General features: G+C 41.5%; 1 protein-coding gene across 1 annotated transcript in view; it reads right to left on the bottom strand.

Moving 5' to 3' along the window:
- Nucleotides 1-15627, bottom strand: part of UNC13C (unc-13 homolog C) — a 482392-nt gene that overhangs the window by 36222 nt on the left and 430543 nt on the right. The window contains exon 30 of the mRNA XM_075273478.1: nt 3724-3804. Coding sequence (XP_075129579.1) covers nt 3724-3804 — 81 coding nt within the window. The remainder of the gene's footprint in view (nt 1-3723; nt 3805-15627) is intronic.

The raw sequence follows: 15627 nt of genomic DNA, 5'->3' as shown, positions 1-15627 counted from the left end.
CTGCGCAACTGCCCAGGCCATTTTTTTATATCAGTGTCAGTTCGCGAGCACCGGAGGAGGACGGGACCGGAGGACATCGGAGGAAGAGGAGGCGTGGATGAAGAAGAAGACACACCCTGAATGCCCGCCCACAGTGCACGATGCGTAAGTAGATAACATTCTTTTTTAGGGTTTTATTTTAAAACTGGGGGGTAGTTTAATATAACATTTACGGTGCCTGAATAGCCTTTTTAAAGGCTATTCACGCATATGTGGGGCTCTAGAAGCATGATTTTGCTGATAGAGCCCCTTTAACCAAATGCAGACTGCCCATTGACTATATACATCTGGGTGGTCAGTATCTAACTTTGCAAGGACATACCAGTATGTCCTTGCAGAGAACAATAACTGCACAAGCTCATGCAGAACCAAGGACCAAGCTGGTACTACTGCTGGGTCTCCCATAGTGAAGGCAGGGACATTTTGTTACCGTCCCTACCTTTCCGATCGTTGTATGAACAGCAGGAAATAAGCACTGTGTATGCAGCTACACAGCTATGGGAGCTGCCATAATGCAGCTCTCCTTTTGGCCCGGCATAGCTTTAGGATCTACTGGGTCCTTCAGGACACAGATGAGCTATCTCCAGTATAACTTGTTAGGCTGCATTCCTCCTGCAAGTGTATCAGGGAAAATTTAAAAAAAAGAAAAAAAAAAAGAAGTTATGTTAAATTGTCCCTCAAAGGTCTTTTATAAAAAAATAAATAAAAACACAAACACAGTCAGAGCAAAGTGGATGAGATTCTAGTGAATCCCATGCCCACATTTCTGTAAAACTGCGGTGCGGACGCATGGCGATTTTCAAAACCGGCGCAGTTTTGGAAATCGAGGCATGTCAATTATACCTACTTGAAAGAAGTAATTCAACCCTTATTTTCAGTCAAAAATGTAAAAATCCTTCTCAGCAGAATGGCTGTGCAAAAACCACCTATGCATTTAAGGTATCAGGTATCTCCTTACTAGAGATGAGCGAGCAGTGAAATATTCGAGATTCGATAATCGTTTTGAATAGCCCCTCAATATTCGACTATTCGAATGAATATCGAACCCCATTATAGTCTATGGGGAAAAATGCTTCGTTTCAGGGGAAGCCACACTTTGACTCAGGAGAGTCACCAAGTCCATTATGACACCCCAGGAAATGATGCCAACACCCTGGAATGCAACTGGCACACTCAGCTCTGCTACATCTCCGGTGTAGCAGAACTCAGCGCACGGCCAGCTCTGCTACATCTCTGGTGTAACAGAGCTGTGCGCTCAACACTGCTACATCTGAGACCAGAATGGAGACTGCTGTGGACCGATCTTAGACTCCGCCTCCTCCGGCAGAACTAGCGTTGATTGGCCGAATGCTGTACTCTGTATGGCATTCGGCCAATCAACGCTGGTCAATGCATTCCTATGGGAAAAAGACGGCTCCTGCATATCGCAAACTGACAGGGATCCCGATGAGATAGAGCCCCAAAGAGCTGTTTCAGTAACATTCCTTCCTAAATAAAGGTAATCCCTAGCTAACCCTGCCAGTACGTCTATCCCTGTCTCACAGTCACATAGTTCACAGTCTCATATGACCCGGATATTAAATCCACTATTCGTATAAATTGGAGGTCACCTGATTTAGCCAGTCAATTACGTTTTCCGATTTTTTTTTTATGCCTCCGTTATCGTACTTCCTGTCCCACCTCCCCTGTGCTGTTATTGGTGCAAAAAAAGCGCCAGGGAAGGTGGGAGAAGATATGAATTTTTAGTGCGTTTGCCTCGTGGTATTCAATTGTAATCGAATACCTCGAACGGCCTGATATTCGATCGAATATCAATTCGATCAAATGCTGTTCGCTCATCTCTACTCCTTACTTATGTTACAATGGCCTGTCCACACTTTTCAATGTACCCCAACCAATGTAAACACATCTAAGGATCACACGTCATCTAAAGCAGGGATATTTTACATGACTAGTGCAAAGCCAGAGAAGAAGTCTTAATCAAAATAGATATATGTAAATAGGGAACCCTGATCTAGTTCAGCATTATGGAACCACCATCAACCACGCGACCAACCCTGTGATGGGTTGGTTGTATACAATAGCTTTACAGGTGAAGTACAGTTTTTCTTTTAACTGTTAACCAATACATTTGTCTAAAGGAGGATATTGGACATCTAGAATCCCACGAGATCTGCAGGGCAAGTTCAGAAATCAATAGCTTTAGTTCATGTGTTGTGCTCAGCCTCTTTACTTCTACTTCATATTCTACAGCATATTAGAGAAACATGTTACTGTATTCATACACATTAGACTTTTCCCATGGTGAAGCTTATGATCTAACATCTTAGTTCTGGAAACACACAGAAAGGATACATCCATTTTCAGAAACTGACTGAAATAACATCACATTTTTCAACTAGGGGTACCCCGCAACAAGAGGAACCCCAGAAAAAAACTCCAGGAAACACACAAACTCAGAGTAATTTGGTAATAAATCAATAAAGCAGATATGCTACTAGTTGCTTGCTTACCATTAAAATAAAAATATGACCCTTTTATAAAGCTAATACATCCTTTCAGTCTGATGTTGTTTTTGCCTGTGCCCTATTCATTAATACGACTTGTGCCCTATTAATAGATATGGAGATCACTCGCTGCTCAGGGAAGAGATAAAAGTGGTTTACCAGTATTAATAAATATCCCTCACAATAAACTAAACAGCAGAAAAACTTTCAACATACCGTAACGTCTAGCAATATATAAATATGCCTATATTGTGCTCATATTTCAAATTTCCATATAATACATTTGACTTAAAGAGGTTATTTAGTTCTAGAACAGATCATCAACAAAATATCATATGCCATCTGTTTCATAGCAGCATAATAAAGTAAATAGGACGAGGTTGTAATTGCATGTCACAGCCACTATGAAACAAACAGTGTGAAATGTGAAAGGGTCACAACACTCACATGACTACCCTTCAAACAGCTGATCAGCATGGGTTCCTGGTGTTTGAGGGCTCAGTCTATAACAGTTCTCTCTCTTCTCTTAAACACAAATCTCAGCTGACATTTTACAAACAAACAAGATTAATTTAAATCAAAAGGGTTGCAGGATTTTCTGAACATTCAATAGAGAGTAAACAGGGAAAAAGACTGGGCCATCAGAGAACCCATCAGATGGATTTCACACTGAAGGGGGCTGAGCAGCCTGCAATGCATGACAATAACTGCAGGCTGCAAAGGGAAATAGTTGAAATGTTCAAAAAACATAATTATAAAAAAAAAATGAATTTTAGCCAAAATCCATGCATTTAAGATCAAAATTTCCCCTGAATGTGTCCTTTAATGTGCTTTAGCCTTCAATGTTAAAGTAGCACAGATCTCTATGTTCCCAACATTGTGCTATACTACAATATTTAATTGTATTGCTGTAGTAATAATTTTATAGCCATCTGTCTGAAAAATTCACAATATCCTTTCAGTGCTGAGAGAATGCTTCAATGTATATTTAATATGTTGTATATTCCCAAAGGCAAACTGAAACTTTGCAATGAAATGGATTTGATCAGTTATAGAAACTCGGTGAAACAGCAGACAAGTGCTTTAGGGGTTGATAAATATTTTTATAGAAATAACCATCTGCTAAAATATTAAATGATCTTTTCAGGCTGTTGTTATTAATAGATGATCAAGATACCTTAATTGTGGCCAGGACAACCTCCATCACTGAGCACTGGCGAGGTGTGAGGCTTCTGGCTTCCTCTCGAATCACATGATCCTAGAAAATAGGAAACATAAAACAAATTAAACCAGCGCTCACATAGTAATGTATCGCTCCAATCTGTTCCAAAAATGTTAATTATTCTAAAATCTGCTTCATTTATATTTCTTGGCCCATGCAAAAATAATTCACAGTAGATTAACTGGGATTATTAAATCAGGAAAATTCATGTAATTGTTATGCATTGAACCATTTCACTGACTAATGACAGGTGAGAGCCTGGATATAGCACCACAATAATACCTGCCTTCAGCACAGCACTTATTATACTTATTTCTCGCTGAGAAAACAAAGATCATTTTTTTCAGAGATTTTTCCTTTCTGATAACTGTGTAATGCGCTGCTATTATATGAATAAATCGATCATGTATATGAGAGTGAGAGTTTGGTTGGAGCTCAGGACCAGCAGAACCTGAAGATTTGCTGTAAAATAGGGCACATCATTTCATCGGTCTCACTATAATATTGTAGTATGCTTCCCTTTATGTGTACTCTATGGAGATTACAGTTTGTTATTTTACTTTAGTCAGTTTTTGCACTATTGACCAGGAGCATCTTGTATTACTGTATAGAGTATCATAGATCAAGCATATCACAAAAAAAAGTAATTTTATGTTCTGTAGTACACCTTGTTTCCCTATGCCTTTATTTCAAATAGAAATATATAGTAAAAGCAACAAAGTCATCACATTACTTACAGTAAGTAACTAGTTTGGCTAAATCATAGCATGTTACCGATACTAAATAAACGGATCTCTAATTTTTCACTTAACATCGTATTCTTAGGCCTGGTTCCCACGTGGCATAAACGCCACGGAAAAAAACACAGTGTTTTACAGACAGAGCAAAAAATCCTATCCCCACTTTGTGGAAAAATATGCACTACAGTTTTGGAAATCACAGCATGTCAATTATTCCTACGGAACTGCCACCAGTTTCCCTATAGGTATAATGGAAGCAGAAAGTCCACAAAAGTTTCCTCTGTGAAAAGCGCTACTGGAAAAAACATGATGCGTTGGCATTGTGGTTTTTCCTGCAACCCTTTTTTGCTGCAGGACGCTACGTGGCACCTAAGCCTCGGGGCTAGTTCACACGTGGGCAAAGGGGAGTTTTTTGACAGCGGATTTCGCTTCAAAATCAGCCCCTTTACAATGGAGCCCTATGTGAACAGCTAGCTTTTTTTTTCCGCTAGCTTTTTTTTTCCACTAGCTTTTTTTTTTCTGCTAGTTATTTTTCAGCTAGCAGAAAAAAGAAGCGACATGACCTTTCTTCAGGTGTTTTCCGCCTGAAGAAAGCAATAGAAGTGAATGGGAGGCAAAAAACGCGCGTTTTTTTTCCGCGCGGTTTTTTGCAAAAATAAACGACGCGGCTTTCTGCAAAAAAAACCGCACGGAAAAAAAACGCTAGCGGTTTTTTCAGCCCATTCACTCATATGGGAGGGGAAAACAGCCTGGCTTTTTTTGGAAGCGGTTTTTACAAAAAAAAGCTCCAAAAAAAGCTTGGCAATGTCAAAAAAAGCTTCCTAATTAGGAAGCGTTTTTTTTTCAGGACCAAAATAAGCCAGGAGGTTTTTACGTGTGAACGAGCCCTTAGGGCTCGTTCACATCTGCGTCCGGTCTCCGTTCTGCAGGTTTCCGTTTCCTGCATAAAACAGAGGCAGGATACGGAAACCTGCAGGTCTCTTTCTCACCCATTCATTTGAATGGGTGAGAAAGATGTCCGGCCGTGAGTGGCGGTGAGCGTTTTTATGCTCTCCGCCGCGAAACCGGGTTTTTTAATCCGGACACAGAGTCGGACATGCAGTACTCTGTGTCCGGATTAAAAAAAAACGGTTTCGCGGCGGAGAGCATAAAACGCTCACCGCCGCTCACGGCCGGACCCGGTCTGTGCTTTCCGTCTCCTTGCATGTAGAAGACGGAAACCACAGAATGGACTGCTGAACGCAGGTGTGAACCTAGCGTAACACTGCGGACATGCTGCAGTTTCCAAAACAGTTACAGCATGGATGTTTTTCCCACATTGTTTTTTGCTGTGGGCCTTAGTCTTAACCGGCTTTTCCAACAACTTACCAGATTTAAAAAGGCAAAGAAAACTATGCATGTTTTAAGGGAGAGGTTTTAGAATATTTTATTAAAGAAAAAAAAGCCAATGGGAATGGGTCTATCTACACATAGCAGTTATACTTTTTAATGTTGTGACTTTTAGGCTGAGGAAATGCAGCTTTTTTTGTTGCAGATTTTGCTGCATTTTTTTTTAAACCAACAGAAAGAAGTATCAATGCTTCTGATATATGTCCTATTCCTTGTATAGCTATTCTTGGTTTTAACAACAAAAAAAAAAAAACACGGCAAAATCTGCAATCTTTAGTCTTAGGGAACCTTCACACAGAATATACGCTCCGCTCATTCTGAATGTAAACTCGTTCAGAATGAGCGGCGTTAAAACAGATCCCATTGATTTCTATGGGTGCCAGAATACGTGTGCTACCCATTGAAATCAATGGGAGGCTTTTTTTACCTATTGCTTTCAATGTGATATGCACGTATGCCGGCACCCATAGAAATCAATGGGATCTGTTTTAACACCACTCATTCTGAACGAGTTTACTTTCAGAATGAGCGGAGCGTATACTCCGTGTGAAGGGTCCCTTAGGTTGAAGTTCCATATTGCAAAAAAAAAAACTGCTTTTCTGGCTAATCCCATCTGCATATTTCAGAAAGAAATCCACAGTGAAAAACTTGCATTTTCAAAATTTTTCTGCAACATGGGGCCTCAGCCTTAAACCAACTATATATGTATATATATATATATATATATATATATATATATATATATATATGATACAGAAATAGGAACAACAGAAACACCATTGTTAAACCTTCCCGACATCCACCGTCATAGTGCGGCAGATACCAGGTGTTTAAATATAGAGGCTGCTTGAGAGCCGAGCAGCCGCCATAGCCGACTGATCTCTGCTGTTTACTAAAAGATTTTTGAACAGTTTTGGAGGGGGGGGAGATATATGTAGTTATTTTACACCAAACTGGTTTCCATCCCAGATCTCTATCACACATACTAAGCTTGAAGGAGAGACATGTTTGGCAATAAAAGAGTTAAAGTAGAATTCACTGAGTGCTTATGAAAATGTGATTGTCTCTCTGTGATGCCTTGTTAATATTCACTATGTAAAATTGTAATCTTATGATGTTTATTTCAGAGACCAACTCAACGGCAGGGAACAAATTTTGCATAGCTTCAATAGAGGTCACCTATTCTTAAAATGTACTTTATGAACAAAGGTATATCAATTATTCCTCTTTTTATTGAAATTTCTCTCAAAGAGGACTTAAAAGTAAAACATGCAATCAAGCAAAGTCCCTTGAGACTTCATTGTATTGAAATGATGTTTTTACAGCAGAACTAGGCTTCAGAGCACAAACAACCAGCAAGTGTCAGTGGAGGTAAAACACCAAAGTGACTTTCTAACTTCTGTAACAAGTTCTCCAGTGGCTCCACAGTTTAGATAAAGCCAGGCTTCCCTATCATTACAGACAGCGGGGATACCAGCGCAGAGTCTACAGAGACTCACTACAACCTTTAGAAGAAAACAACAGCGCTTCATGCTCATCCAATGAAACAGTTTCCTAACCTTTCATTTTCAAGAACACAAAGTGTATTTGCTTCCCAAATGAGAAAGTGTTGTCTTTGTGTCTTGTGTTATATACACACCGCAAGGAATGATTACTCATAGCCAGGACACACTGAGAAATTTTGTAAATATAAAATGTACAGGTACCTTTGAAACTTTGCTTCTTTCTGTCAAAGTACTGTATAACTATGTGCGAGTTTGTATACAATATGAAAGACACTTGCACTGTATTACTTGAGTTCAAATGTAATAATTTCACTTTTGAGATTCGTGCAGGCAGTGCGCGGCAAGCACATGGACCCCATTATAGTCTATGGAGTCTGTGTGCTTTTACAGCACAGCGCTTGTAATTGCGATTGTATTCTGTCCAGGGGGTCTGCATGCGGAATTTAACCGGATTTAATACATACGCGAATGTGAACAACCCTTAAGAGCCTGTTTTCTACTAAAAGGAAGTAAAATAGGTTAATAAGGTATAATTAAAAAAAATGTAAACCAAACACCCCCTTCACAATAGTAAAAAAAAGTGAAATGACACAGTTTAAGGATACTTGTGCCATTGAAACTGCATATACAACAATCATCCAGTAAGGAAAGAAATAGTCTAATGCCCATTTCAAAGTCATTTGACAAAAAAAAAATAGAAATCCCTCTAGATCCTACAAGCAGCACTCTTCTCTCCGCATGTTTCTTGTGGAAACTGAGCAAAAACCACATGGATCCCATTATAGTCTATGGAGTCCGTGTTGGTTTCTTAGTTAACTGCTTATTAATGCGTATAGGTTTCCATTCAGGGGGTCCCCAAGCGAACTCCCTAAACAGAATACCAAACACAGATGTTGAACCAGGCTTGAGACAACACGGTCAGCCTAATAAAGGGAATGGATGACCATGCAACCATTGAAATTGAGACAACGTGACATCTAGCACTGCTGTCAGATAATTTTAGCATTTGCAGAGTTCACAAATGCTGGATAACTCTTGATTAGGGTTGAGCGATCGTGTTCAGAAAAGATCGGATTCCGATTGGCGATCAAGAAAATTTCTCAATCGCGATCGGAATTCCGAACACAATCTTTTTATGTGGGATCGAGATCGGTGATCTTTTCCCACAATGCTTTGCTTAGCCTTCACACTGAGTATACGCGGTATACTCAGTGTGAAGGCTCCGCTGCAGTTCCATAGGAATGAATGGAAGCAGCCGGCACACAGCCTTAACCCCCTGCGTACCGGCTGCCTCCATTCATTCGAATGGGAGGCTAAACTAAACATCTCTAGCAGCTACTTACCTCTAGAGATGGCTGCTCCGGTGCCCTCCTTCTTCTTGTCCTCACTGCCGCTGCAGTCTTCTTGCCTCGCTACCCCGCCTCCCAGGGTACAGGGCGGGGAGACATGACGTCTCCCCTCCAAGTACCTCCCGCACTCTTCTAACCCGCCCACACTCTCCTAACCTGGCAGGGAGGGGGCAGTGAAGGGAGAAGAGCAGCGTGGAGCGGCAGCGAGGCAAAGAAGAAGGAAGGCACCGGACCAGCCATCTCTGGAGGTAAGTGGACACCAGGGGGGACTAAGTAGCCAGAGGATTAAAAAAAAAATCCTCTGGCTACTTTAGTGATTCACTACACAGCGTGGATTCTAACAATTAAAGCATTCAATTGTTAGATTCCATGCTGTATAGTGAATAGGAATTCTTTTAAAATCCGATCTCCGATTAATAAAAAAATCCCATTGACTTGCATTGGGATCGGAATTGGGATCGAGATCGGGTTCGAATGAAAAATGATCAGAAATCAGATTTTAAAATCGATCCTGAAAAGTCAAGATCGGCTCAACCAGCGCTGCACCTCCCATGAGGCGACCGCTTCAGGCGGTGCTATGCCAGGACCCCAGGGAGGGCGGCATTTTTGCTTACCTAAACCAGTCCAGAACATGCTGTCCTGGACTGGCTTAGCACCGAGCAGTGGATTGGGGAGGCCACTGGAGCAGCGCTGCTCCAGCAGCCTCCCCTCACGCTCAGGCAGAGAGCAGGTCCTCTCCATGCCTGCTCTTTGCCTGCGAAAGGCGCTAAGCCCCGCCCCTTCACTTCACACCGCCCCCTTCTCTCCGTCACGCCCCCAACGTTCCGCCCCCTCCTCCCGGGAGGGGGGGTGCTTTCTGTAGTTCGCCTCGGGTGGCGAAAGGGGTAGGTTTACCCCTGGGCTCAACCCTACTCTTGATCAGATATTGATACAATATTCAGATGCTGCCCATAAATGCTTATCCTCAGACAACCTTTTTTAACACTTGAGAAAACATTTAAGGCTTTTGATGTTCCTTGAGTTTAGTTTTCTGTCTTAGCTATATACTGTACTTTTCTGTATCCATTTATTTGTTATTAAAAATGACTTCAATTTATTTGTCCAACACATCTTGTACATTTTCTTTTACATATGAGCCGCAGGGGAAACTATTAAATATTATATTTTCATTGAAAACAATGCACGTCACATTTTATAGTTCTTCTCTCCCAAGCATTTAGTATATTATTGTACTGCGCTGTGACCAATAAACTGTGAAGAAATGAGCGTGTAATTTCACAGCTACAGGCCTAAGTAATAATGGTTATATTTTTTTATACTGGAGGTACCAAATATTTTTCAGAAAAGGTAATTCTAACTATATTACATAATTTATCAACTGTCTAGCTCAAGTTTGATCAACTTTGTTTATCTGCAGACATTTTACATTATATCCAAGCCAAGTACTTTTTAATCCTGGGAGATACCCAGTGTTAGGAGATAACTGCTCGTTCTGGCACAGGGTAGGCTGGAGGCCTCCACTAGAGTTTGCAGAGGTTCCGGTTTTCCCTTGGCGCCGAAGCCAGCACTTCCAGGGTCAAGGGATCAGCGGCGGTCCTGAGGCTATTTAGGCCTCATTCTGTTCCTGGCCCACTGCTGGTTATTCGTCTTTCCCCGTGGTATCAGCTCCCTAGCGACGAGCCTCTCCTGCTTCCCTGTCACCTATCCCTGTCTCCTACCTCCTGTCCCTGTTCTTGGATTCCCTGGATTGTTTGACCTGGCTTGCTTTACAGACCTCTCCTTCATGATCCTTATTTGGCACCTTCCTGACCTCCTGTGTATGACCTTTGGCTTCCACCTGACCTTCCTTGTGGATCCTGTTTTGGCTACTCCATTTACCTCCAGTGTATGACCAGATTTTCCTGACTTCGCTTCTGCCTCTGCATACTGCTAACACGTGACCTGCAGTTACCGACCTGGCTTGCTTGACCATGGATTTGCACCTCGGTTATCTACGTGTATTCCCTGGATTACCCCCCTGCTCATCTGCTACTTCATTCCTGCCTGCCCTCTTGGACTTCACTTTAAGGTTAGTGTCTGCCTCCTTCTGGGTCCTCCTACTTGGGGTTCACTGGGTGTGTGTCGCTCTCTGGGCAGTTGCGGATCTGGGTCTCGGACTTTTACCAAGTCCAACTCCACCATCAGGAGCTCTGGTGAAGAACTCCGGGGCCTGGTTCCGCTCCGGTTGGGAGAGCGTAGCACACCCAGGACTGTTTTTGCCTCAGCGCTTGGGGGTTCTAGTTGCCCCGGACTTACTGAGTTATTTGTTGCATCAGGTTCCTAATACCCAGTCTCTAATTACGCCACATAATGATAGCTTGTCACAACCCTCTATGTGTTACAAAGCTCAATAACAATACAATGTTTTGATAGTGTCTCAAAAAACAGACTCAGGGTTTGGGATGAAGAAATCATTAATAAATTAATAAAGTATGATATTTTTTGTAAAAGCAGTAGCGGAGCCTTTCTTTAGTATAAAGGGAGTCAATCACCAGAGCCCAGCATATAAACTTATTCCCGCAGATAGATAGGTTAGGGTCACCTGGATCAGATAGTGTTTCTCCCTTGTTAATTGATGCCCCTGTTACTGAGAGATCACTGATTTGTCAATATGCAAATGAGCTATGTGGGGCAACAAGGGATTGGCCATTGATCCATAGAAGTAAGTGGCAATGCCCTCAATGCTCTCAAGAGCTCATTTAGGTATTGACTTTAAGTGACAGCAATCTCAAAATCCTCACAATTTTCCTTCTAAATAATTCTGCTTGCACTATGAATAGATTTCATGTTCTTTTTTTCTACCCGTTCCTACAGTCAGATACTCTCCAATTCATCATACTGGTTACACTGGACATGTTCATCTAGTGATAACATGAATCCAATATAGCCATGCTGCATATATCATGTTCACAGTGCATGTTCCTACAGAGCCAGGTGAGAATTTAGCATCACTCCCTAGTCCTGTCAATTAAGGAAGGGTTCCAGGAAGTGCAGGAAGTTCCAGCACAGCAGACGTATCAACTTGGAGCACTAGAAGCAGGGGTGAACCTGCCCCTTTCGCCGCCCGAGGTGAACTACAGAAAGCCGCCCCCCCGCCCGCCGGGGGAGGGGTGCGGAGCAGAGGGGGGCTTAGCGGAGGGGGCATGGCAACTCGAAGGGGGCGGGGCTTAGCACCATTCGCCGTCAGAGAGCAGGCCCGGAGACTGCCTGCTCTCTGCCTGAGCGTGAGGGGAGGCTGCTGGAGCAGCGCTGCTCCAGTGGCCTCCCCAAACCACCGCTCGGTGCTAAGCCAGTCCAGGACAGCTTGTCCTGGACTGGCTTAGGTTAGCAAAAATGCCGCCCTCCCTGAGGCCCTGGCATAGCAACGCCTGAAGCGCTCGCTTCAGGCCGCCTCATGGGAGGTGCGGCGCTGACTAGAAGACACCCTTTGGAACTCCTTAGACTGCTTATTTCCTATTTACATTTCTATGCATAACTTGGCAAAGAATCCCCAAATTTGTAAGTGCAAAAATGCGTTGGATTCATGTCATCCTAATCTATGTAACTCTGATGATGATTTCATATGGTCAACCCTGGTGACAGACTGCCTTTTAATCTTGTGCATATCACCTATGGTTTGGCCTTGTTTGTGCTACAGTTTTATGTAAAAAAAGATCACAAGTCAAAAGTCACAATTTTAGTACAAAATTACATTTCAAGCCTTAACCATACCACTATGGCAATTCCCTTTTTATAAAAGTCATGCTACATTCCCTTGCTAGTTGGAATAAAATGCTAGGCTCAAATATTAGTAAATCTGCCTCACACTCTAAGGCTAAGGCCCCATGTGGCAGAAACACAGCTTTTTTGGTTACAGATTTTGCTGTGGTTTTTCAAGCCAAAGGCCAAGGCCCTGCGGGCCGTAAACGCTGCGATTTCACCGCAGCGGAAACACCGCCGGAAAAATCGTGACGTTTTACAGTACTTGCAAAGTGGATGGGATTCATACGAATCCCATGCCAATTTTGCAAAAAAATTGCAGCGCAGACACGCTGCGATTTCCAAAAATGTTGCGGTTTTGAAAATCACAGCTTGTGAATTATATCTATGGAAACGCCGGCGGTTTTCCCATATATATAATTGTAACAGAAAGTCAGTGGAGAACCGCAATGCGTTCACGCCGCAGTTGTTCCTGCAGCGCTTAAGCCAAAGCCAAGACAGAAATGAACAAAAGGTATAAGTATAAGAGTTTCCTATATATTTCCAGTTCCTTTTGTGATCATTCTTGGCTTTGGCTCAAAAGAACGCTACAAAATCTGTAAAAAAAAAAAAAAAAAAAAAAAAAGCTGTGTTTCTGCAATGTAGAGCCTCAACTTTAGGTAGTAATAGAAAATGCAGTGAAGTGATCAGCTTTTAGACCAGCAGTAAACTACAGTAACAGTTATTACCTATCCATAGGAAAGGTGATAAATGTTTTTGCTGGTATTACTACTTTATGCAAATCGAAGACCATTGTGGCATTTCTGATTTTTATTAATTCCACATTATGGTTGCAAAATAGGGACTTCCAATCTGGTCTAAGGACATAATGAGATTACAACAGGAGGAATTTTCTGAATTTAATATAGGAATTCTCTGACATATTGTGTTCTAATGATGTCATAGGGACCTTAACAGGCAACTACAGGCATCATTAAATACATTTTTCTATCAAGTACAATAATGATTTTTTTTATGGCTGCTCATTATTATCTTTTGGGGCTATACAGGTGCAAGCACACGTAATAGATTTCCCAGTAATTTTTGTAGATTCCTTATTTAAGTACTCTCGTCTGTCCATATTACAGGGTAAAAACTGTTGTTAGCAAAGATATCCAATTCATGTACTAATGAATAAATGTAACAATGATATGATCTGCAACAGATAGCAAATTATTGTTAAGGACTTAATGTTAAACGTACAAATCTTCCACATTATATGCTTATTGTACATATATAGTATAGTATAGTATATTCACATGTAGCAGATTTACTGCAAACATTTCTGCAAACCTCAATCAAATTAATGGGGCAGCATACATGCCAAGAATCCTAACAAAATTCAGAGGACTAGTAGTGTATGTTAATATGGTGGCTACGAGATTCCCAGAAAGCGAACACTTTATCTCTGTCTGTATCACCAATCCAAAAGAAATCGAAAACACACTCCAGAGATAAAATACAAAAATAGATGATTTATTCACTTAGTATTCAGCACAATGCAATGGCTGTGTCGAACACATTCACATTGAACACATACAGCCATTCAGCCATGGATTGCTCCTTTCCAATAATCCTGATTTTGCCAAGGCAAAACTGAATCGCAAATGATTAGGTAAACCTCGGAAAAAGATCGGGCATTCCATATTGTATTTAGGAGTTCCCTGGGGCAGGGCATTGGATACCTTTTTTTCTGACTAACACATAGAAATAACCTTAAGAAAGGCTATTCTTCTTATACTTTAGGTGTCTTCTCCACGCCGCTTTTCGGTAGAAATCTGGGTTTCCTTTGGTATGCAAATGAGTTCTCTCACAGCACTGGGGGCAGGCCCCAGCATTCAAACAACTCTGGGGGCTTCCCCAATGCTGCGAGAGAAATCTCCAGTGATGCCTCTATCTTCTTCTGGAACGCTCCCTACCTGTGTGCTCTTCCGTCCTGGGTTTCAATTCTCTAGGCATGTGCAGTCAACTCTGCCATCAGGCAGAGCTGACTGCGCACGCCCACGCCACAAGAGAATGGCAGCTTACACAGTAAGCTGGTGCAAGTGGCCATGGACATGCGCAGTCGACTCTGCCTGAGGCCCAATGGCAGAGCCGACTGCACATGCCTAGAAGATTGAAACCCAGTACGGAAGAACACGCAGGGAGAGAACGTTCCAGAAGAAGATAGAGGCATGGAGAAGACATCTAAAGGTAGGAGAAGAATAGCCTTTCTTAAGGCTATTCCTACGTGTTATTCGGAAAAAAAGGGTACCCATTGATAGGATCCCTTTAAATATCTTGATTTTACCTATTTAATTGTTAGTACGTATGGAACAATAGGAACATATGTGCAACAGAATTGTCACATGTGAATATACCTCTAAACTGCATGTTAGACAAGTGGCACAAACCAAGATGGGTTTGCTCAGTTATAAAAAGTTTTGTTTCCATGACCATTTTTTACTCATTTTATTACAAAAGACAATGCTGTTTTTAAATTTATTTAAAATGTATCTGTAACCTGCATATAAAAGAATACATGTTAAATAGTACTGGAAAACATCACCAACATCTAGTGAAAAGAAAATCTGTTCCTATAAACCTATGACACTGGAAACCAATGAATACATGCAAATGTTGGGTGAATGTAGAATTGCAATATAATTAGCATGTGCTTCATTATTACATTTCAGAGAAAATAATCAAAATAAACTGGTTTGTCCTCTAGTAATGCTGGCAGAAGAGAAGGCTATCCCCTGGGGGTGCCATATGTTCTAATGAATGGCAATTTGTTCTGTGGAACCGGATGTTTCTCCTATTAAAAACTAAATTGAGTGATGTTATTTAGCTGTATAGTTGGTCTATAGCACATAAATGTATTGCACTGAATAGACAGAGAAGAAACTACGGACAGAACAAAACATACAGAAAAGTGACAAACATGAATGAGGAAGGAAGAAATCCAGAAAGAGTTTACTTTAAATGGTATACAAGTGGGTGACTATGCACAATTCTCTACAGGTCTCACTATAGCTAAATTTGACCAGGAGAACATAGACATTACTGTACCATGCACAAGCACCAGTAATACCTCTATTGACATGTCTATCTAGTAAA

Source organism: Leptodactylus fuscus, chromosome 5 (assembly GCF_031893055.1).
Source record: "Leptodactylus fuscus isolate aLepFus1 chromosome 5, aLepFus1.hap2, whole genome shotgun sequence".
Taxonomy (NCBI): domain Eukaryota; kingdom Metazoa; phylum Chordata; class Amphibia; order Anura; family Leptodactylidae; genus Leptodactylus; species Leptodactylus fuscus.
This window is presented reverse-complemented; position numbering and strand designations above follow the sequence as displayed.